The sequence below is a fragment of the Solanum tuberosum genome, unplaced genomic scaffold, assembly GCF_000226075.1.
Source record: "Solanum tuberosum cultivar DM 1-3 516 R44 unplaced genomic scaffold, SolTub_3.0 scf00151, whole genome shotgun sequence".
Classification (NCBI taxonomy): Eukaryota; Viridiplantae; Streptophyta; class Magnoliopsida; order Solanales; family Solanaceae; genus Solanum; species Solanum tuberosum.
In genome coordinates, this window is record NW_006239077.1 from 1,063,025 (window position 1) to 1,086,014 (window position 22,990).

The 22,990-nt window shown below is 35.7% G+C and overlaps 1 protein-coding gene across 1 annotated transcript; it reads left to right on the top strand.

Moving 5' to 3' along the window:
* The first annotated feature begins 1,287 nt into the window (after positions 1-1,287).
* On the top strand, positions 1,288-2,454 carry LOC107061617 (uncharacterized). The gene is made up of 2 exons (XM_015311202.1): positions 1,288-1,679; positions 1,767-2,454. The coding sequence occupies exons 1-2, from the start codon at positions 1,288-1,290 to the stop codon at positions 2,452-2,454; spliced, it is 1,080 nt and encodes a 359-aa protein (XP_015166688.1).
* The last annotated feature ends 20,536 nt before the right edge of the window (positions 2,455-22,990 follow it).

Genomic DNA, 22,990 nt, shown 5'->3' on the forward strand with positions numbered 1-22,990 from the left:
TCAGTGACAAGCTTCCCGCTGCTAATTATAATGTATTGTACTAGGTTTAAGACTATGACCGATAACAATCTTATTCTAAGGCATAATGATCTAAGGATGTGGTTGTCATTTAAATGGAGAAAAACTGCAGTAATGAGACAGAGGTGCTAATTTTATCAACAATATGAAGTTACTGAGTATCTAGTCTACTATTGCTCACAAGAAAGAAGGAAAAGCCGACATTTTTAATCATGATGTATGCCCACTTATATGTGTAAATGAATGCTTGGATATATAGACAATGAAAGTGAAGTATCAACATTAAACAAAGCATCATATCAATAAATATTTCTTTAGAAAAGCAAGCGGGCATTATTTTAGTTGTAGATAAGATAGTTATGAATACCTCATACCATTTCTTTTCCTTTTGGCATTTCATTGCATAATAAGGCAACCATTCCAGCATAGTCACCTGAATTTAAGCTCATTGACTTTAGGGCTTCTGCAAAGTAAGGTTTCACAATGGTAGCACAGTCTTTTAGCACTTCGTGATCTTTTGATGGAGAAAACTATCAGGTTTGGGCTGTTAGGATGGAAGCCTACATGGATGCATGTGCTCCCTGGGAGGCAGTAGAGGAGGATTATGAAGTTCCTCCTTTACCAGGCAATCCTACAATGGCTTAGATTAAAACTCACAAAGAGAAGAAAACCAGGAAGTCGAAGGCGAAGTGTCATGGACTTAGAGTATTTTCTAAGACACCGTGCAGCACTTGACAACTTACTCACTATTCTTTCAAGATCTCGTAAGCTCAAGTAAGCCTTTAAGACTAAGATCGCTAAAAGAATGCTTAAGAAAGACTTAGAAAGATCAAAGAGAGCTTTTTGGAAGAAGGCTTTTGTATTGGCTTTGGAAGATTGCTTAACAACTTTGCTTGCTTGCTTTCTTGGTTGGATGCCTTGCAAATGAATGGCACCCTCTATTTATACTAACTCCTAGGGACTAAAGTGCAATTTAAAATTACTTACAAGTCCCTAAATTATTTACACAAAGGCCCCCTCTCTAGAATTCTCTACACACTCTAGAGAATTCTAAGCCTTTCTTGAAAATATCTAAGTTATTCTAGAGAATTCTATGGAATTCTCTAGCCTTCTTGAATAATCTAAAGGGTTCTAGAGTCTTCCGGAAACCTCTCCACAACTCTAGACCCTTCCGCCCCTATCCGGACGCAAAATTTCACTATGATGTGGCGGGACGTGACAGAAGGCTGTCTCTATGCCGCAATATCTCCTACTATTTTTTCCAGAATCATGACACTTAAATCGGCTAAGCAAATATGGGACTTTCATAAAAAGGAATATTATGGAGATGAAAGAATTCGAGGAATAAAGGTCTTAAACCTGGTGAGGGAATTTGAAATTCAAAAAATTAAGGAATCTGAGACAATTAAAGAGTACTCAGATAAACTTATTAGTGAGGCCAATAAGGTAAAGTTACTTGGTGCTGAACTTTCTGATACAAGGATTGTGCAGAAAATCGTTGTTAATTTACCTGAAAAGTTTGAAGCAACAATTGCTTCACTGGAAAATACAAAAGATCTGTCAAATATTACTTTGGTGGAACTTTTAAACTCCTTGCAAGATCAGGAACAAAGAAGAATGGTGAGGAACGAGGCGACTGTTGAAGGAGCTCTGCAAGCAAGGCATTAATTCAATGCTGGAGGCAAAGGTAGGAAGTAAAAGTTCAAAAAGAACTATGCTACGTCAACGGATGCTGCTGCAACTGATAGCAATTCTAGCAACGACAACAAAGGTGGAAAATATCCACCATGTCAGCATTGTGGGAAGAGGAATCATCCACACTTCAAATGCTGGAAAAAACCTGATATGAGATGCAGAAAGTGTCATAAACTTGGTCATGATGAGATTACTTGCAACGAAAAAGGACCACAACAATTAAATGGAGCTCAAATTGCAGACGAACAAGAAGAAGATCAATTGTTTATGGCCACTTGTTTTGCAAGTAGAAGTTCAAGCAAAAGCTGGTTAATTGATAGCGGTTGTACAAATCATATGACTCATCATGATGAGATTTTCAGATACTTAGACAGATCTGCAATCTCTAAAGTCAGAATTGATAATGGAGATTACCTTCTAGCCAAAGGGAAAGGCACAGTAGCTTTTGAAAGCTACTCAGGTACAAAGTTAATCTCAGATGTACTTTATGTTCCTGAACTTGATCAAAATTTGTTGAGCATAGGGAAACTTTTGCAGAATGGTTTTAAGCTTACGTTTGAGGACAAGAAGTGTGTGATCTTTGATCCAAAGGGCCAACAAATCTGTCAAGTTAATATGAGAGGAAATAGCTTTTCCTTTGATCCAATGGAGGAAAAATTGGTTGCCTATTTGAACCAAGAGATGACAACAAATATATGGCACAAGAGACTTGGACATTTCCATCATAGGGCACTCTTGTAAATGCTGAAGAAAGATATGGTTCGAGGACTACCACTTATGGAGGATGAACACGCAACTTGCAGCACTTGTCAATTGGGAAATCAAAGTAGGATGACTTTTGTAAAGGCAACCTGGAGAGCATCAGTGAAGCTTCAATTAGTCCATACTAATTTGTGTGGACCATATAGGACTGCTTCTCTTAACAAAAGTAAATATTTTATAGCCTTCATTGATGATATGACACGGATGTGTTGGATTTATTTTCTCAGGTTCAAATTTGAAGTACCTAAAGTGTTCTGGTAATTCAAAGCTTTGGTAGAAAATCAAAGTGGTTGCAGGATTCAAATGGTTAGATCAAATAATGGTACCGAGTACATATCTGATTGATTTGAAAAGTTTTGTGAAAATTCAGGAATTGAGCATCAACTCACTGTTCCATATACTCCGTAGTATAATGGTGTCAGTGAAAGGAAGAACTGATCGATAATGGAGATGTCGAGATGCTTATTATATGAGAAGGGCTTACCAAAAAAGTTATGGGCAGAAGCAGCTAACAAGACTATTTTTTTTGCTGAACATGTTGCCTACAAAAGTCGTGAACGAAAAGACATCTTTTGAGGCATGGCACGGGTACAAGCCGTCCTTACAAAACTTAATAATCTTCGGTTGTTTGTGCTTATCTCATATTCCACAGGTTAAGAGGGACAAGTTAGATAAGAAAGCTGAATCTGGAGTCTTTATTGGTTATAGTACAATCTCCAAAGCTTAGAGAATTTTTCAGCCTCATACAGGAAAAATTATGGTAAGCAGATATGTATTTTTTGTGGAGAATGAGAAATGGGACTAGGAAGAAGTTAACCAAAAGCAAATCACAAGAAATCTACTAGATTCAGATGAGAACATTAATGATTAAGCTGTGAGAGGAACAAGGTCGCTCTTTGACATATACCAGAGATGTAATGTGGCCATTTTAGAGCCTTCTGGATTTGAAGAAGTAGTTTCATATCCCAAGTAGAAAGCTACAATGGAGGAGGAGCGTGCAATGTTTGAGAAGAGCGAGCCCTGGCAGCTTGTGGAGAAACCACAATATAGGAAGATCATTGGTGTGAAGTGGGTTTTTCGCACGAAATTGAATGTTGATGGATTTATTAACAAGCTCAATGAAAGACTTGTTGTGAAAGGTTACTCATAAATTTTTGCAGTTGATTATTCAGAAACATTTGCTCCAGTTGCTAGGCTTGATACTATAAGGCTGTTACTAGCTATTGCTGCTCGAAAAGGTTGGAGAATCTTTCAATTATATGTCAAGTCATCTTTTTAAAATGGTTTTCTACGGGAGAAAAATTATATGGAGCAACCTCAAGGTTTTTATGTAATGGGACATGACGAAAAAGTGTATCTATTGAAGAAATCCCTTTATTGTTTAAAACAAGCTCCAAGGGCTTGGTACAGTCGAATTGATGATCACTTGCAAGGCTTAGGTTTTAAGAAAAACCTAAGCGAATCAACTCTATTTGTTAAAAAAATAGATTCTGGTATTGTGGTTATATCACTTTATGTTGATGATATTCTTGTAACAGGAAACAACCTTGAAATGATAGATCAATTCAAGGTAGAGATGAAGAAAGTGTTCGAAATGACAGACTTGGGATAATATCTTACTTTCTTGGAATGTAGATTTGTCAAATCCACAATGAAGTGTTCATTTGTCAAAATAAATATGCAAGGGAGATAATGAAGAAGTTCAATATGGAAGATTGCAAACCTATGAACACTCCAATGAATCGAAAAGAAAAGTTGATTAAAGATGATAGTAGTGACAAGGTTGACGAGGCAAGTTATAGAAGTATGGTTGGATGTCTCATGTATCTCACTGCCACGAGACCCGACATTCTGCAAGCAGTAAGTGTCTTGTCTAGATTTCTGAATTGTGCAAGTGAAATGCACATGAAAGCAGCAAAAAGAATAATAAGGTATGTCAAGGGAACTTTGGACTATGCTATTAGGTTCGGGAAAAGGCAAAACTTCAACTTGCAAGGGTGTATTCTGATAGTAATTGGGCTGGGTCAGATGATGACATGTGTCACTCCCCGAGCTACCCCGAGATGCGGACACGGGACCTAGGACCTAGGACCACAAGTGATCCCAAGCTAACCCTGTTGGCATGATCATGAGCATACTAAATATAATCTGAATAATAGAAACTGTGTGGAAGCTATAATCATAAATAAAATGAAAAGATGGGGAATACTCATATACTATAGCTGAGATAAATGATAAATGATAAAGAGTAGCTCCTTTGAAAACCATGATTTCATAAACTTTTTTATAATACCTTTCTCAGAATCTAAAATCATGATTTCCTTTCAAATTGTTAGAAAACTTTTTACAAACCATTGATACTTAAGTTAAAAGCATCCTTAAATCATAATTTCTTCCTTTCATAAAATATGCATTAAATCCCTTATCAATTCATGATCGTAGTTCATACTTCATAGGTGAAAATCAAAGCATAAATCATGGGTCTATATGAAGACAATTTAAAATCATGTAATTAAGTTAAATCATGCATAATAAGATAGAATAACATCAATTGAATCATAATCAAAAGGACCCATGGAGATTGACATAAACCTTAATTGAATTGGAGATTGAAGTTGTTTTGTTATCTAATGGATGGAAGAGATCCATTTGGGATTCCCAAAAACCTTGATAAACAAAGCCTAAGAAAGAGATTGAGATTGTCACCCTAAAGCTTGAAACCCTAGCATTTACCTTGGAACTTGAGAGAGAATTGGAGGGGATGAACTTGGAGGGAATTTGGGGATTTGAGTGTATATAATAAAATGAGGTATTTTTGAACGGTTAATTCAGTTAAAGGGGTAGTTATAGGTTCAAAATGACATAGTTTAGAGGTTAGGTGGATAGGAAAGACCAAAACACCCTAATTAAAAACTGCCGAAGGAATCGATGGTCCGTACTGGTCAACCGTAGATTCAAGTACTAGAAACCCAAAATTTAACCCACTTCCCACGAAACCTTTCCTACGGACCGTCTGTCATGCCCCAAACTCAAGGGGCGCAACTGGCTCCTAATGCCAAAACTCAGGCCTGAACGGACCCTGCTGAACCATTTGCTAATAGTGCATGGTAGCCACACACAATCAAGAAAACAAACAAGTATATCTCGGCTTAAAACTAAACCCTCGGCCGGCAAGGCCCCTGTCAACAGATATATTAAAGAAACAGCTACTCCCAAGAATTCATATAAATAAATATCCAACTAGCACAGAAGTCCTGATTGGGCCGTTGAGGCCACCATGATATCTATACCAAAACTGAAAGCAAGTATATATTAAGACAATACATCAAACAGCTCACAAGCTTCAACAAATCAACAAACTAGGCCAGCATGGCCATAACGTAGCTATACACCCCACACACTAGTCTGTAAGCCTCTAAGAGTAGTAAAGATTGGTGGGACAAGGCCATAGCCTACCCATAAAGATAGATTACAACAAAAGCTAACAAACCTCCCAACTCTGGCAGCTCCGGAGGAAAGGGGCTAGCCAATCGAATAGAAGTCAATCCTGCAGCTGAGGAGGTCTACTGGGTCGTCTGTCAGGATCTGCATGCATGAATGCAGCGCTCCCCAGGCAATGGGGCGTCAGTACAAAATAATGTACAGAGTATGGAAGGCTATAGACTAAATGAGTAAGTATCATAATATACCAAAAGCAATCAGGTAAGGAAATCAACTTTATATAAGCATGTTAATCCACTACTGAATCTAAAGATACAAAAATAATCAAACAACAACCTAACCAAGCCCCCATTAGCTCGGCAGGTACAAACAACATACCATCTACCTAGGCCCACATAATCCCAGAAGGTGCCAAATCAATATACATACCCCTATCGGTATCCCCTTGTCTTTGTAACAAGTCACATAGCCCTTTTTGGCAACATTATTTCCCCGTAGGCAGTGCATATCCCTCTTAGGCAACATCATAGCTCTGTGGGCGGCACATAGCCATCTTTTGCATCAACATTGCCCTGTAGGCCACACATAGCCCTCTTTGGCGTCAAAATAGCCCCGTAGGCAACACATAACACTCTTTGGCATCAATATAGCCCCGTGGGCAACACATAACCCTCTTTGGCAATAACATAGTCCTATTAGACAACATCATAGCCCCCATAGGCAGTTCATAACTCAACAACTAACCACAATAGCCCCAAGGGCAACAACAAACAATTGAAAAGGCTAAAGGCGAGCAATTTAGCTATAAACAATATATATGAATAATCTCCAAGTCGTTCCTAACTTAGGGTCGTTCTTAACAGATTATGAGTCCCTAAAATGAGGGTTTATTAACATTCAATCAGCCAACCACTCACAATTACATCTACAAGATCACCAACATTAACTACCCTATTATATCACTCCCAAGCTCTAAGGAAACATGTCGAACGAAGGGAATAGCCTTAACATACCTTCCCAATGAACGCTCGAAAGAACGTAGTTCCTTCACGAAAGTTGTTCCTTATGTCCTAAGCTTCACAAACACTATATATACACAGCTAGTACGCACCTATAAATAGTTCATAATTAATCTTAAATCGGCAGATTTTCCATATTGCCCCAACTTGTTGAAACGTCCGTATAAATTCATAAAAACAATCATAAAAGAGTCCCGAGATGATTACCTTAGTTAACCAAGTGTAAACCTTGAAGAAACTCCAATAAATACAAATTTATATCTTCAAAAACTAGCTCCAAACGCAGCTAATAGAAGGGAAAAATGATTGCCACGTGTATAGATCATGTTTCTAGGCACGGGGGAACCTTTAATGGTAGAAATTGTCAAAAACTAACCTTCATCATGCAAGAACTCCATAGAAACCATTTATTAAGATTTCTTTCTAGTTTGGAAGTGAAAAGAAATGTTTTCATGGCTTAAAACGTTGAATAAGCCGACATACCACTATTTTTACCCGACCCGGATTCTTCCCCGGCAGTCCGTAGTAAAACCCTCATAACTTTTTACTCCGATGTCGGTTGGACACGGGGTTTTGTGCGTTGCAAACTAGACTCGTAGGCCTTCAATTTAATGGGTGATAGGCCTTCTAACTCTTTATATATTGGGAGAAAATATCCAAGACATTTGACCCAAATTTCAGAGAAATCTTTAAAAAGGAACTTACGATAACTTTCGCCAACTTTTATTTTGCCACTTACCTAACTTCAAAACTTGAGATACAACCCTTGAACACTTAAAATATGACATACCACATCATTCTTAATTTATTACCCACTGTCCTTGTCTTCCCGCGAAGATACGAGTTAATTTAGATGTTTTGAAAAGTCGGGGTGTTACACCGTCAACCTTTCTATGGTCCGTAGACCTATCCCTAGAACTCAACTCTGAATTCAAAATTCCACTATGTCTGGATCACTTCTACAGACACTTCCTACGCCCTGTAGTAGATCCCATGACTCTACCTAGTCAATTGTAGATCAATTTGCCTGGATTTGAATTTTCCCAAAACTTAACTCAGTTCCTACGAGTGTCACCTACGGCCCGTAGAGGCTTCAACAAACCGTATATGATCTCGTAGGTCTGAAGTAGTAGCCAAAACTTTACTCCTTACCTTTTCCAGGTAAACTTTCCCATTTCAGAGGTGTTCAAATACTTAGATAGATAACTTGCTTCTTAGAAAGGGTGATAGAGGACTTTGTAAGGATAGAAAGGTTATTTTAAGTGAGAATATGTCACAATCCAGGGGTGCACCCTAGACGTAACATGGCATATAAGACCCCGAGAGGCCTCATTTAAGCCACTTAGCTTTCATAACATAAGATAATAGAAATGAGCGGAAATTTAAAACATTTCCAACCAACATCAAAGTTTCATAACAAAAGCGAAAGTCTATTACACTTTGTCTCAAACCATCTAAAATATGAATATCTTGGGACACAACCCATACAATAATGTTCAAAACTTAAAATGAAAGAACATAAGAGAAATGGCGGCCAAATCCTCGAATGCAATGAGGACTCACCAAACTTCAAGTCTTGCCTCTACTAAGATCCTAGCCACGGGGATGAGAGTCGATATCGCCGGACCTTACATTTGGATAAGAAATATAGGCAAGAGTATGTGTTAGTACAAAATGTACTAAATATGATAGCTTGAATAAACATCAACATAAACATAAGAGTTAGACAATATAAGTCATAAACGCATAATCAATGCACATAATAGATTTTTTTAACATAAAAGGAATACTTCTTGAAGTAACCTCAAATCATCCTTACTCATCTTGGAAGGCAACTCAAGCAACAATCCAAGCTCATCACATATCAAAACATAGAGCTTAACTTTTATAGACATGGGGAATCGCCTCTTGCCTTATTATTAAGGAACATGGGTAGTCACCTCTAGTCCTTCTTTACATTTGGATCATGGGTACTCATCTCTAGTCCAATATCATGTGACATGGGTATTCACCCCTTGTCTTTCTATAAGGATCATGGGTGCTCGCCTCTTGTCCAATTCATATCTTAAGAACGCGGGTAGTCGCCTCTTGTTTAACTTCAAGGAATAAGGGTAATCAACTCTTATTCTATTCTAGGGGATAAGGGTAATCGCCTTCTCGTTTAGAGGTCAAGGGTAGTAGCCTCTAACCTCATTAATTTCTTAGTCTTCAGCTTATATTCATTTTAGGTGAGCAATCCTTTCAACCTAGAATCATTCAATGTGAGAAAGCCTTTCACAATCATTCATAAGCAATTCATGTGGGAACTATCCCTTCCACAACAATTACATTAATAATGAATAATTCATAACATGAGCTTTACTCTCAAAGCTCTTCATCTCATAATCATCCTATATGCTTCACTCTCAAAGCAATGTATATAACAATCATCATATATGCTTCAATCTCAAGAAATTCTAATCATAATTCATCATATAAGCTTTAATTCTAATGTATTTCATCTATCCTAGATAGAGTACTTCTAAACCCACAAATTCTCCTTTCATGGCATAAAGCCCATTTACATCAATTTCATCTTTCTAGACATGGGTTAGGCATGGGTACATGTAATTTCATCCTAAAAACATGTAATCCTATCAATTCAATCATAAAAAAAATCATAATCCACTCAATTGGATCAACATTCATCAATACCCACAACATTGGAAGAAAACCCTAACTCAAATTGGAGAATTTCATTTCTTTAATTGGGGAATCTTAGGGACTCCATGTAAGAAAGGATTTCATAGATGAAAAGCCATCATACCTTCATTACAAAACCCACAAATGCTTGAGGAATGGAGACTTGCCCTTGATCCTAGCTCCAACTCTTTCTTCTTTAAGCTCTAGAGAGAGAAATATTTTAGAGGAAGACTTTGGGATTTCTTTTGGAATTTGTAAATAATGACTTGAATGGGTGAGTTTTGGAGTTAAAATTACTTATATAGGGGTCCTAGGCTTGGTTAAAACAACGTAGTATCAATTTACTTAAATCCGAAAAAAACCCCTTTGCCCCTAACTTACAGAGGTCTGCCTCCTCACCACACGAGGCTCCACGAGCCATGGTCCCTACCACGAGCCATGGTTCCCTTCGTGGTCTTGGACCAGTGGCTTGGAAACCACTCTTTAACCCCTAAGAGTCTATCTCATCATCACTACCCCTCCCACGTCCCGTGGTGGCCTTCACGCGCCCTCTTGTGGCTCGTGGGGAGGGTCCTATCTTGGGACAGTTTTACCTAGCTACTGCCTAGCCTTCCACGAGCCTTACCATGACCCGTGGTCCCCACCACGTGTCGTCAAGGTGGTCGTTGAAAGGTGGACAGCTCTTGGTTAAGGGTAGGCTGCCCAAGCTATCTATCTTCCTTGGATCTTGCTCTCTCACTTAGCCCTAGCTTAGACTACTAGATTCTGAGGTGTTACAAAATCTTACTAGCCAACACAAGCTTTTGGTGATGAACTCTGAGATTGGGATGAATAGGAGGAGAAAACCATATATGACCGACTAAGGATTGAATTAGGTGACTTGACCCTACTCTGTCTATAAAGATATATGAGAAGTTTATTGGTATAAAGGCCTGGATTAGTAGCGAGGATGTGAGAAACATCTGAGACAAGATAACCAATTTCATTAGGGAAGCAGCTACCAAGGTGCAAGGTATATTGAGGGGTAATTTTGATGGTCATCGATGAGATAAGTGGTGAAATAGAGAAGTCTAGGGAAAATTTTAAGCAATGAAGGTTGTCATTAAAAATTTGGTGGAGTGTGTAGATTAGGAAAAGAAGCTGACACTTAAACAAAAAGTCTATAAGACAATAAACAAACAAGCCAAATTAGCAGTTACTACTTCAAAAACGTCTGCTTTCGAATTATTGTATGTCGAGCTAGAGGCCAAATATGGGGATAGGAAATTTTGAAGGATCAAGAAACTGAGAGAGATAAAATCTCGCGAATTGAAATGTACATCAAGCATTAGGAAGACAAGGTGTTAGTTAAAGAGACCTCCGTTAAGAAAATATGGCAAACATACTTCCATAAACTCTTAAACGAAGTAAGGGACAAAGACATTATCTTAGGTGAGTTAGTGCACACTGAAAGAGTTTGGGACTTTGGGTACAATAGGTGTTTTAGGGTAGTGGAGGTTAAACGCTTTATTAGTAGGATGAGCAAGGAATGAGAGATTGGACCCGATGAGATTCTGGTGGAATTTTGAAAGAACAAAGACAGGCATGTATTAAATTGTTGACTAGGTTTAATATTATTTTTAAGACAACAAAAATACTCGACAAAATAAAGGTGGAATAAAATGGTTCCATTGTATAAGCGCATGGTGATATAAAATGGTTAAATACTCGCTCTTCGCTTGATCATCTTACCAATAGCATGTTTAACCTCCTAAACTGTAGAATACCTAGAGTACCCCAAGTTACAAAGTCTTTCATAGTGGCCAATTCACCTAGTAATGTCTTTATCCTATTATTCAGTTAAGAGTTTGTGGAAGTATGCTTTCGATCTTTGCTTAATAGAGGTCTCTTTCACCAACACTTTCCCTTCTTCATATTTGATGCACTTCACTTGATTCAAGTCGCGGGCCTTTCTTTCGCGAGCCTATATAACTGTTTATCCCTACCTTTGTCCCCTAGTTCAACATACAAGCATTTTAAAGTTGTTGTCTTAGTAGTCGTAACTACTAACTTAGCTTCTGCCTTTCTTGTCTTATAAATCTCTTTAAGGTTTCACTTCTCTTCCTTGTCCATGCACTCCACAAACTTTGTATATGCAACCTTCTTGATTTCCACTTTGCTTGGAGTTTTCCATCCCCCCACTAATATCCTTGATGACCACCAAAGTTACCCCTCGATATCCTTAGCACCTCTATAGCTAATCCCCTAATGAAACTATCTGCCTTACCGACATATTTTTCACATCACCACTATTTACTCCAGACTCCACACCAATAAACTTCTCCCACATCACCTGATAAAGTGTTGGGGTGAAGCCATCCAATTTAAACCTCATTATGTCATATAAGTTCTTCCTCCTTTGTCTCTTAATCTCCAAGTCCATCACAAAAGGCTTGTATAGGGTTGTAATATTCACACTCGGAATAACCATGCAATCCTTGAAAAGTCTTTAATCACTCTTCCTAAGAAGCAAGTAATCTAAGTCATAGCTACCATGTTACAAAAGGTTTCCAAGTGGATTTTCTGCCATTTCAGAAAGTATGAGTTAGCAATAACCAACTCAAAATCTTTAGCAGAATCCAGAAGCAATGCTCCACCTCTATTCTGCTCCCCAAAACAAAAGCCTTCATGACCATCTTCAAAATCACTAGAAGCTTCCCCGATGTGCCCATTAATGTCTCCACCAATGAAAATCTTCTCCGTGTTTGGTACACCTCTCACTACCTCATTCAAACCCACCCAATAGAGCATTTTGACCTCATTGTTAAAACCCATTTGAGGTGCATAAGCACTAATAATGTTCAAATAAACCCACCAACGACTAGCTTAATCGTCATCATCCTATCATTGATTCTCCTAACCTCCACCACTGGCTCTCGAAGGTCCTCATTAACTAAAATACCTACTCCGTTTCTATCTCTTGATACTCATGAGTACCACAACTTAAACCAGTCCCTCCTATGCCTTGGTACCTTCCCATCTGATATCATGTACACAAGTTATATTTATCGTCCATTTATTGAGAATCTTTACAAACTCTATGGACTTCCTCGTTAATAGCCCTACTCTTAGCTTAGGAGAACTCTTAACCCACAATACCACCGCTTCCCCTCACCTCTGGCCTCTACCGAAGACATGACCCTAGTCCACCATCATTCCCCAAAGCCACAAGAGAGATGTAACTAGACAAGATGTAAATAAAACAGGAAGTTACTAAAACTACTAAATCAAGCGGAAAGAGTAAAACCGATTGATAAAACTACAAACAAGATAAAAACAAGAATAATTCAGGGTATAAATGAAATTAATTAAATCCATACCATAAAATAAGCAAGAATAAATATTAATACTAAAATGACAAGGAGCAGCGACTTGAGATAAATAGCAAACACAGAGGGTAGATTTTGACCTTGAAATCACGAACAATGGTAGAAATAAACAATAAACCAAGAATATAGACATTGAGAAAATAGAAAATATAAAATAGTGTAAGAAACACAGAATTTTAGAAATAATAAAATTCCAGGAATTTCAGTAAATGCAGACTTTCAAGTAGATAGAGAACGGAAGCAAAATTTCAATAATGTAGTAGAAAACACAAGGCAAAATACAGAATATAAAATTTCAACAATGTGTTAGAAAATCAAATACAGAAATTAAATACTCACAATAGGAAATAAATGATATAAATTGGACATGGACATGCAAGAAATTACACACAATCCGAAAAATACCAAAAGAAATAGAAAACAAAGGAAAAAATGGAAGATATACACTGTCATAACAACTACAAAACTATCCTCACCAGCAACCTCAAGACGATTTGAGTAAATAGTAAGGCATTTTCAAAATGTAAAATAGTGAGAAAATATTTTGAGTCAACAGTAAGGTATGTGGTTGTCAAGAATAAAAAATAAACTATCATATAATAGCAAACTCAAACAACAATCAGCACAAAATATTATTAATTGTTCTAAAACATCATTGAGCATGTATGTACAAATAATTTAATCACATATCTAGTTAGATGTAAGACTAGTTGTTGACCATTCAAGAGTCTTATAATTGATCATTATAGAATCTCAAAGTTAATTTTTTTTAGAAAACCTCTGGCAGTATATCTAAAAGGGGTCAAAACCTCATTCCATACACCTATGCCAAAAACGTTGTGTCACACCCCGAGCCTACACCCCGGACATGGCTGGCACTCGAGAACCATTTCTGTCCCCAAGTGAACCCTTAGCCTGGCTTACTTACTTAGCAGAAGACTTAAACATGAGAGACAGCCTCAAAATATAACTCATGCAATAACTTAAAGAGATATAAAGCTTAGCCAAAATGGCAACTCAAGTCTTAACGTATACAACTGAAAACGAAAAGACTAAAGAACTATAACTAATCGTCTATGAAGCCTCTAAAACAAAGAGGGATGTCGGGGAAAGACCCCCGATCATCATAATAACTGAAATACTAGCAAGAAAAGTAAAAGGAGTCCTCCGAAAAGCAAGGAGGCTCACCAACTGACTCTGAGTGCTCAACTGGATCAATGAGGCGCTGGATGTTGATCCTGGTTACCTGTGTCTGTATCATAAAATGATGCAGGTCAAATGGCATCAGTACATTGATTCTACGAGTATGTGAGGGGAAAACTAAACATAACATAAGCTTGAAAAGGAATCTAAAAGGAACACTTACCTTGGCTTTACTCAAACTCATGAATAACTCAACTCAAATGCAAAAGTAAAAACAATAATAAAGTTGCAGTTTATACAAAGCATTTAAAATAGTAGATGACAACTCAATGTATTAAAGAAATACAATAGCAACTCAGTTTACTCATATTATAAAGTAATCTAATACTGAGGGAGTTTCTCTAACCGACAACCACCACTATGAGCCTAAGTGATGATACAACGTCTTGCCCACGCTGCCAGAACTGTCCTATACTTTTCCATCTTATAGAACGCCTTAACTAAGTGGATCCACTAATTTATGCTAAAAAGCACTCAAGAGTTATCTAAAAAGTATGATCCTTTCTACCCATGATGGCTACATGGTTTATGGAGACTTGAGTTATTATGAACTCGCCCCATATGGGTGCTCAATACTACTCCCAAAATATACTCAGCTCATATGTTTTAAAAACAAAACTCTTTCTTTTGTATGAAATAATTACTCAAAACTTAGCTTAAAAGCTCTCTTGGAAATTGGTGTTTCCTTTCTTGCTCAAATGTGAAAACATTTTTAACTCTTGGGAATACTTAGTTCCCGTATAATCTTTGAAGAAATGAACTTTACTTTTACTCTTTACTCAACTCAAAGCTTAAGTCCTAAAACAAAGTTAAAACGTTTGTAAAAGACTTTTTGAAAACTTGATGAATTTCTCTTAACTTGACTCATAACTTCTATTGACTTGACTCGTAACTTTCCTTGAATTGAATTATGGATTTAGGGACTGTGATTTGTGATAGGAAAGATCTCATGATGTTTAGGAGTGTTTCTACATAGTTAAACATGAGAAAAGCTCAAGAAATCACTGTCTAGAAGCAAGTCCGCGACGCGAAGATGCATTTAAATATTTGGTCGCGAAATAAATTTTGAGGCAGAAAGGTCCATGACCACTCCGCGACGCGAAGGAGATTTCCCTAAATCTGAGGAACAGGTGCGCGATCTGGTGCCCAGATCTACCCGACTTTTTCCTTCTTCATTTTCCAACCTCAAATCGCCTAAACTCGACTATTTTTCTCAAATTCTCTTTAGATTCAAATACCCAGTAAATGTAGACAAGAACCTAACTCAAAACAACTCTATATTTCGATGCAATAATCTCAAGAACCCCTCAATTCAGCCCAATTCAAGAACGAAGCAAATTCAAGAACACATTTCAAGAACTTCAGACTTTCAACCCTTTATAGAACGAATTCTTGCTGAAATAAAAAAAATTGGCGCGTAGGTGAACAAACCCAATGATATGAAAGTCTCACAGACCTCGTAAGGATCACCCCTTGACGAAATCCACGACCTTAGCTTCAAGAATTGACAATTCCTTGTCTTCTCTTCTCCTTTCTCCTCTTCTTTTCTCTTCTCTCAAAACCCTAACACAAATCTCAAAAGCGTAAACTGATCAACTTCAGTTTAGACCCCTAAGTAATTACTAAAAACAAAATTATTTAATTGGGTATGGAAAAGACCAAAAAACCCTTCCAAAATCCGGATTAGACTTTCCTTATCCAAACATCCCAACTTCAAATGGGAATATATCACTCATACGAACTCGAAATTAATCAAACTCGGCAGCGTTGGAAAGATAATTCAAAGATTTTTCCTACGGTATCTGGAAGCACACCTAACTCATCCTGAGCTAGAAGTTATGGTCGTTTGAAGTTGACCAAAACTCATACTTAACTTAATTTAGTCAATTTTCCAGTTTTTTTATTATTTCCAAAAATCACTTTTTCTAATTCTAGCTCTTTCTAGTTCTTTCAATTAGCGAGATGTTACACATTGTGTCCTCAAAGCCCTTTCCTTTTTTCGTGAATTAGATCAAAAACAGATGGATGAACTTTAGAGAAAAAGAGTTTTTCTCTACTAATAAGCAAACTGAAAATTGCCAAACGATGTATGCCGCAATAGTTGTGGTATTGACAAAATTTATTCTTTCTTTTGTTGGATAAATAACTAATTTTTAGTTAACTAATAAATACAATAGTTTTTTAATAGTATAGACACCAAATCTATTTATATGACATGTTTTATGACTTGGTTTATATTCGAAGAACTAGTCCTATTATAAATACAATTGTATGCTTTGTTACACTTTCAAACTATAACATAATGAATTCACTTAATTTTCCTTACATTGGCCAAAAACTCTTTCTTTTGGGGTGCAATTTTTTTTGATGAATTTTCTAGTAAGAGAAAAAAGGAAAATATATCAGCAATCAACAACATTCACATCAAATGATCGCGATATTGACTTTAGCTAAAAGTGTAACATTATTTATATATTTTGGTTTCTATGTTATATTTATGTGTACAATTTGTTACTTCGTTTGTTGCTAGGATTATGCACTGACATCCAAAAGCAGGAACAATAGTCGGCAGTCAAATAATGATAAAAGTATCTAAATATGTTGATTGAGAGCAACAATGATATTAAAGAGATAGGAATGAGAAATACTCTTAGCTTATATAAACCTATGTTCTGAGGTATTTCATAATTTAATAGTATTGAAATGATTTGGTTCATGCATGATTTTTCTCATCACTGGAATAGTTTTGCAACCATTTTTCCCATTCCCCTTGATTTTTCAGCAACTCAATTACCTACGCATTAAAAAATAAATGAAATCTTGGAAGGATGATGTGACTAATAGATTTGATGAATCGAATGACGACATGCTTGAACAATAGGGGATTGAGATTCAAAAGTTTTCATAGGATGACTCTAAGACTATTGTTTATCACCCGAAATGGAATGATGAATCTAAATTACCTGCATGAAGACTACATTAGAAGGGAGGACATGAATATCATAGTTGTGCAAATAAATTTGTAGTGACTTTCATCCCTACTAAATAATTATTGAAGTTTTGTCCATTTTTATCATACCAGCAAAGTACTTCATCCCCAACACTTTCAGCCTAATTTTATCGAACAATGGATATTAAATTTCAATCTAATTCTATTTTTTTAATCTCTTAATTGTTCTGCAAATGGAATTCCCGATCCTTTCCTTGGTTTCTTTTCTAAAAGGATTAAAGTTCTAAGTTCTAGTAGTGGGTTACTCCATTATTGGGGTGGGAGAATTTTTGTGTTTATAATCCTATAATTGAAGACCAGAAACTTATCCATCCTCAATAGTATTATCATGGATTTGTTCGAGCTTTTATTCTTATATTTGATCATCATGGTAATATTATCTCTACAATACCTTATTTTGGTCAGTAAATTATCTTATTTGAGATTTACACATCTCAATCAAAATCTTAAGATGTGCTCTTTTTTAGGTTGTCTTGAGTTAAAGATACATTTGTTTTTGGTAGAATATTATATGAAGGGAATGTCTTACTAGAATAATATATCAAATTATGTGCTTGCATTCAATGTGAAAAATGAGATCACAACAGTTCTACAAATGTCTTTTCAACCCTGATTTATGGTATCTTAACTCAAATAGAAGATGATTTATGCTTTCAAACTGCTTATAATGACTCTAGGGATGTTTATTTTTATATTAAATATCTATGGAAGAAAGTGCATATGTGTGAAGTGTAGTGTATGCAAATCTTGCACATAAGAAGTCTTGTCAAGTTAGCATTTGATAGAATTCTATTTATTAACTATGGTGTTATGTAATGTAGCATACCACCTTGTATTAACAGTGCTATCGACAATGTGGTGATCTACAGGACTTAAAGGATATATCCTTATCAGTTGAGAGAGAAGAAGGTTGAGACTCTCATGAGTCAAGACACCAAAATACATAGAGAGGCTTCTACCCTACATGAACAACCTCATTATGTAACATGCGGTGAAGAATTAGTGCCCTTGATGGTATTTTCTATTATTGTCAAGTAGAAAACTTTTCTCGTGTTCTATGTTGAAGCATATATTCTATCATTTTATTAGAACTTCTTATATTTTCTGCTTCAGCATTGTCTAGGAGTTCTAATGAAAGGAGAGTATATGCTTTAACAAAGAACATGCAAAAGGTTTCTACTTGACAACAATCGAAAATATCATCAAGGTCACTAATTCTTCAGCTCATGTACATATCGGGACTTTTTCTGAAGGGTTTGAATCTTCTCTAAGGATTTCATTGTCATGTACTCATGAGAGTCTCAACCTTATGATCCCTGAAGTGATAAGGATATATCCTTTAGTAATGTAGATAACGATAACATCTTTCGAAAACTTAATACAAGGTAGTACACTACACGACACAATACCACTGTTAATGAAGAAAATTTTCCCAAGATTTTTTGTGTCCAAGATTTACGTATGCACTGCACTTACACATGCCCATTCCCTCATATATATCTAATAAATATAAAAATATATGCAGTCATTATATATTGTTTCATAGCATAACTCATATTCTATTGTGATCTCATTTTTCACATTAAATGCGGGTACATCATTTGATGTTGTATTCCAGTAAGTCATCACCCTCATATAATATCTTCCACCAATAACAATTGTATCTTCTACCTAAGAAATTTTAGGAAGAGAACCTCCCATAATTAGATAGAGATGAGTAAATCTCAAAAAGTGAATTGGCTGATCAAGAGGAGGGACTGCAGTGACAATGTGATAATATGATTCAATATTATCCTGAGGATCAAATGCAAGAACAGAAACTTAAACAAATCCATGATAATATTGATGAGGACAAATAAGTTTCCAATCTTTGATTACATGATTACAATCATAATTATTCTCGCACCCTTGACAAAGGAATAACCCCTCGGTAGAACTTAGAACTTTGGCACTTTCAAGAAAGATATAAAGGAAATTACATGAGACTCTATTCGCAGAACGGTCAAGAGATAAAAGAAAATAGGATTGGATTGAAAATCCTCATTCGATATTTGTTTAATGTAGAGTAAAAATTTATTACATGTAGTTCTTTGCTAGTATGATAATAATGGACCAAATATCTAATGATTCCGTTCTTTGGACATTTCTCGAAATATCATTAATGATTTAGCGGGAAGGAAAGATACTACATATTTCTTGACACATCTTTGATTTCATGTCCTTTCTTTAAATGTGGTATGCATGTAATTTAGATTCTTCATTCCATTTCTGTTGATAAGCAATAATCTTAAAGTCATCCTCTAAAACGTGTAATTCCACTATCTTTTTTTTTGGTAACCTGCATATTTTCATTCATAACCAAAATTGTATCTTTACAAATAGTGTCATTATCCAATTCATCAGAGTTATTAGTCATGTCATACTTCTAAAATTTCATTATTTTTTTCTAATTCACAAGAAATTGAGTTGCTAAAAATATGAAAAAAGGGGGGAAATGATTGCAAAACCCTAACGACAAAGAGAAAATCGTGTGTGTTCCAAGTCATTCTAATATATTTTCCTTATAAACTATTTACCTTACAAAAGAGAATTTTTTTTCCCAATATTCAATAGTTCTAATGAACCCAGTGGGAAAAAATAGTCATCCTTATTTACAGATTTGTGGTTTATATATTAAGTAATGAAATACCTCTGAGCATTAGTTTAAAAAAGTTAAAGTGTTCCCATTTACCTTCTTTAACTACATTGATGCTATCAACAAATTGATATACTTTTGTCTGTGTTTGAGTTTTGAGTGTTGTGTCGGCATTTGGTTGCCATTGCAAAATCTTAGCGACAAACAAGCTAAGTTTGAGTTCATTAGTGATTAATCGCATTAAAGCTAAGTTTGAGTTCCGATAGAAACTGTAGTAGTTATTTATAAAACAGAGTGACATTTAAAATTCAATTATTTTGGTTCTTTGGAGAAAAGATAGAAATCCTAACTAGGGACTAAATTTGTTTTTCACTATAAACAAAGAGGTTCTCTTCATTGTAAATTAATCATTCAACATAAATAAAATGACTTCTCTCTTCTCTCAATACTTTATTCTTCTTGGGTATTTTCCATCATGTTGCAATAATTTTGTTTGGTGGCTTCTTTCCTTTTTGGTAAGATTTAAACTTCCAATATTTATTTTCATCAATTTTTTATTGTGAAAAGATCGAGCCTTTCACTAAGAGTTGCAACTAAGATTTTATTGACCGAAATAAATTTCTAAATGTTTTACTGTAATAAATGCATTATATATTTGATTTCAAGAATATATTGTAATCCCACAATCTAAGAAACGTATTATCTTGTCCATTAATATAGAAATATCACCTCTTTTCCTACTTCTTGAACGGGTGTTACTAGGGCTTGAATTATTTGCTTGTATATAAGGAATCAAAACTCTTTACTTTTTTATGTAGTGTGTGTGGATTGAATAAAAGCAAAAAATGCTATTGTCATGCCTGATATTTTATGTGCTGACATTCCACTCTCTTGCAAGGTGAGCATATAAGTTATATGAGTTCTCCGCAATGTTGCATTGTTCATCAAATATTCTAAGATACTTAAAACAATAACTTTGGAGAACTTGGTAAGAAAAAACCAAGTCTAAAGAGTATTTTCAAAACTAGAAAATTAAAACCAATAGAGAAAATATAATCAGAAACAGATTAAACAATGTACAAAATATTTTTCTCAAAGAAGAAAATCGAGCCTACTAAATGCAGAGTGTCCCCTTAAGTAAACTATTCCCCTCAAGTACCCGAGGTTAATGGAATATATCCTCCCAAGATAGAACGATCTTACTCACCGGTGTATCGATACCTATACCCATGGTGTCACCGAACAACTCAATGAAAGTGAAGTACACTTTGAATACTAGATTTAATAGTAGAAGAAGTCCAAAAAATTGTATCTCTTAAAATGAGAGGAAATCCCTTTATTTATAGAAAACAAAGGTTAGTGAGAAAATGTGTTTATTGTGCCTTACCTGAAAGGTCAGAATCTTTTGGAAAAGTCACAATCCTTCGAAAAGGTCACAACCTTTCATAAAAGTCACAACTTTCTTATAGAAGTCACAACTCCTCATAAAAGTCACAACTTTTCATTAAAGTCACAAGTCTTCATAAAAGTCAAAAGTCTTCATTTTCCATTTATTCCTTTTAAAACTCAACAATCTCCCGCATGAATGGGGAATGAATCTAAGACAAAGAAACAGAAAAGTGTGTATACTTTACAAGCAAGAATTAATTACATCTGCATAATTAGGTTTCCCTTTGAACTTTTTGTAGTGACCATATGTCAAATAAACTCGGTCAATCGGTAGATGTGATATCCTTGAAACCATTGAGCTTTGGTGTATACATAGACAATCACATCTCACACAATCAACCCTTTACCATTTATGACTCTTAATGTTGTGTTTGTTTCAGCCATGAACACCTCTTAGTTTCATGAGTGTATAGAGAATAGGCTTTTTACAATGATTCTCTTTGAAATGACTTCTACTTCACACTCATATAGGTGATTTCTAACATGTGTTATCACGTAGATACACTATTTGGTCAAATCTGCCAAACTTAGCAAATCATTAAAAACTTCAGGCTTTATTAACTCGTTAACAAGCCTTAATTTTTTTATCTTAATTCCTAAGCATGTCTTCATCATGAGAATAGATTGAGTTGGTTGACAATGTCGAACCGTCAGTCACAACTTTGTTTTCTCCTTGAACCTAGCTCTTTGTATCTCTAGTCTGTTAGGTAGAGTTACTGCCATGATGACTTGTACTAAACCGTAAACCCATTCCTTAGATGATCTTTCAACTTTCTCTTTAGTTAGGCCTTCTTGTAAGTGGATCTGACACATTATCCTTTAACGTTATTTAGTCAAATGTGATAATTTGACTAGAGAGTAGTTTTCTAAAGGTATTATATCTACGTCTTTTCTGGCGAGACTTTCCGTTATACACCATTCTCCATGCCCTACCTATTGCATCTTACTATCAAAGTGTATGCATACTGATGCCAAAGGTTTGACCCAAAAAGGAATATCTATCAAGAATATCTAGAGCCTTTCAACTTATTCACCGGTCTTATCTAGAGCGACAAGCTCATAGATCATTGTAGAGCTAGCGATACATGTCTCTTTGGAAGATTTCCAAGAGACCGCTCATCCACCAAAAGTAAATACATATCCACTCGTGGATTTTACTTCATTTGATCCGGTGATCCAATTTGCATCACTATATCCTTTCAATAGTGTTGGATATTTGTTGTAATGCAAGACATATTTTTTTAGTTTGCTTTGAATACCCCAAAACCCTTTTCAGTGTCATCCAATGAGTTTGATTAGGATTACTCGTGAACCGAATCAGTTTAGTAATAGCACATGCTATATTTGATCATGTACAGTTCTAGATAAACATCATATTTCCCAATACTCTAGAATAATTCAATTGTGAGTCATTTTCGCCTTCATTCTTTTGAAGTGCAAAGCTCACATTTATTGGAGTTTTGACACTATTAAAATTGAAATATTTGAACTAGTCAAATACCTTTTTAATGTAATGAGACCGTGACAATGCTAAACATTATAGAGTTCTAAGGATTCTTATACTTAAGATCACATCAACAACTCCAAGATCTTTCATATCAAAGTTGCTTTCTAGCATACGTTTAGTAGCATTTATGTCATTAGTGTCTCTATTGATGATCAGCATGTCATCAACATACAAACAAACAATGACCTTGTGATTTGGAGT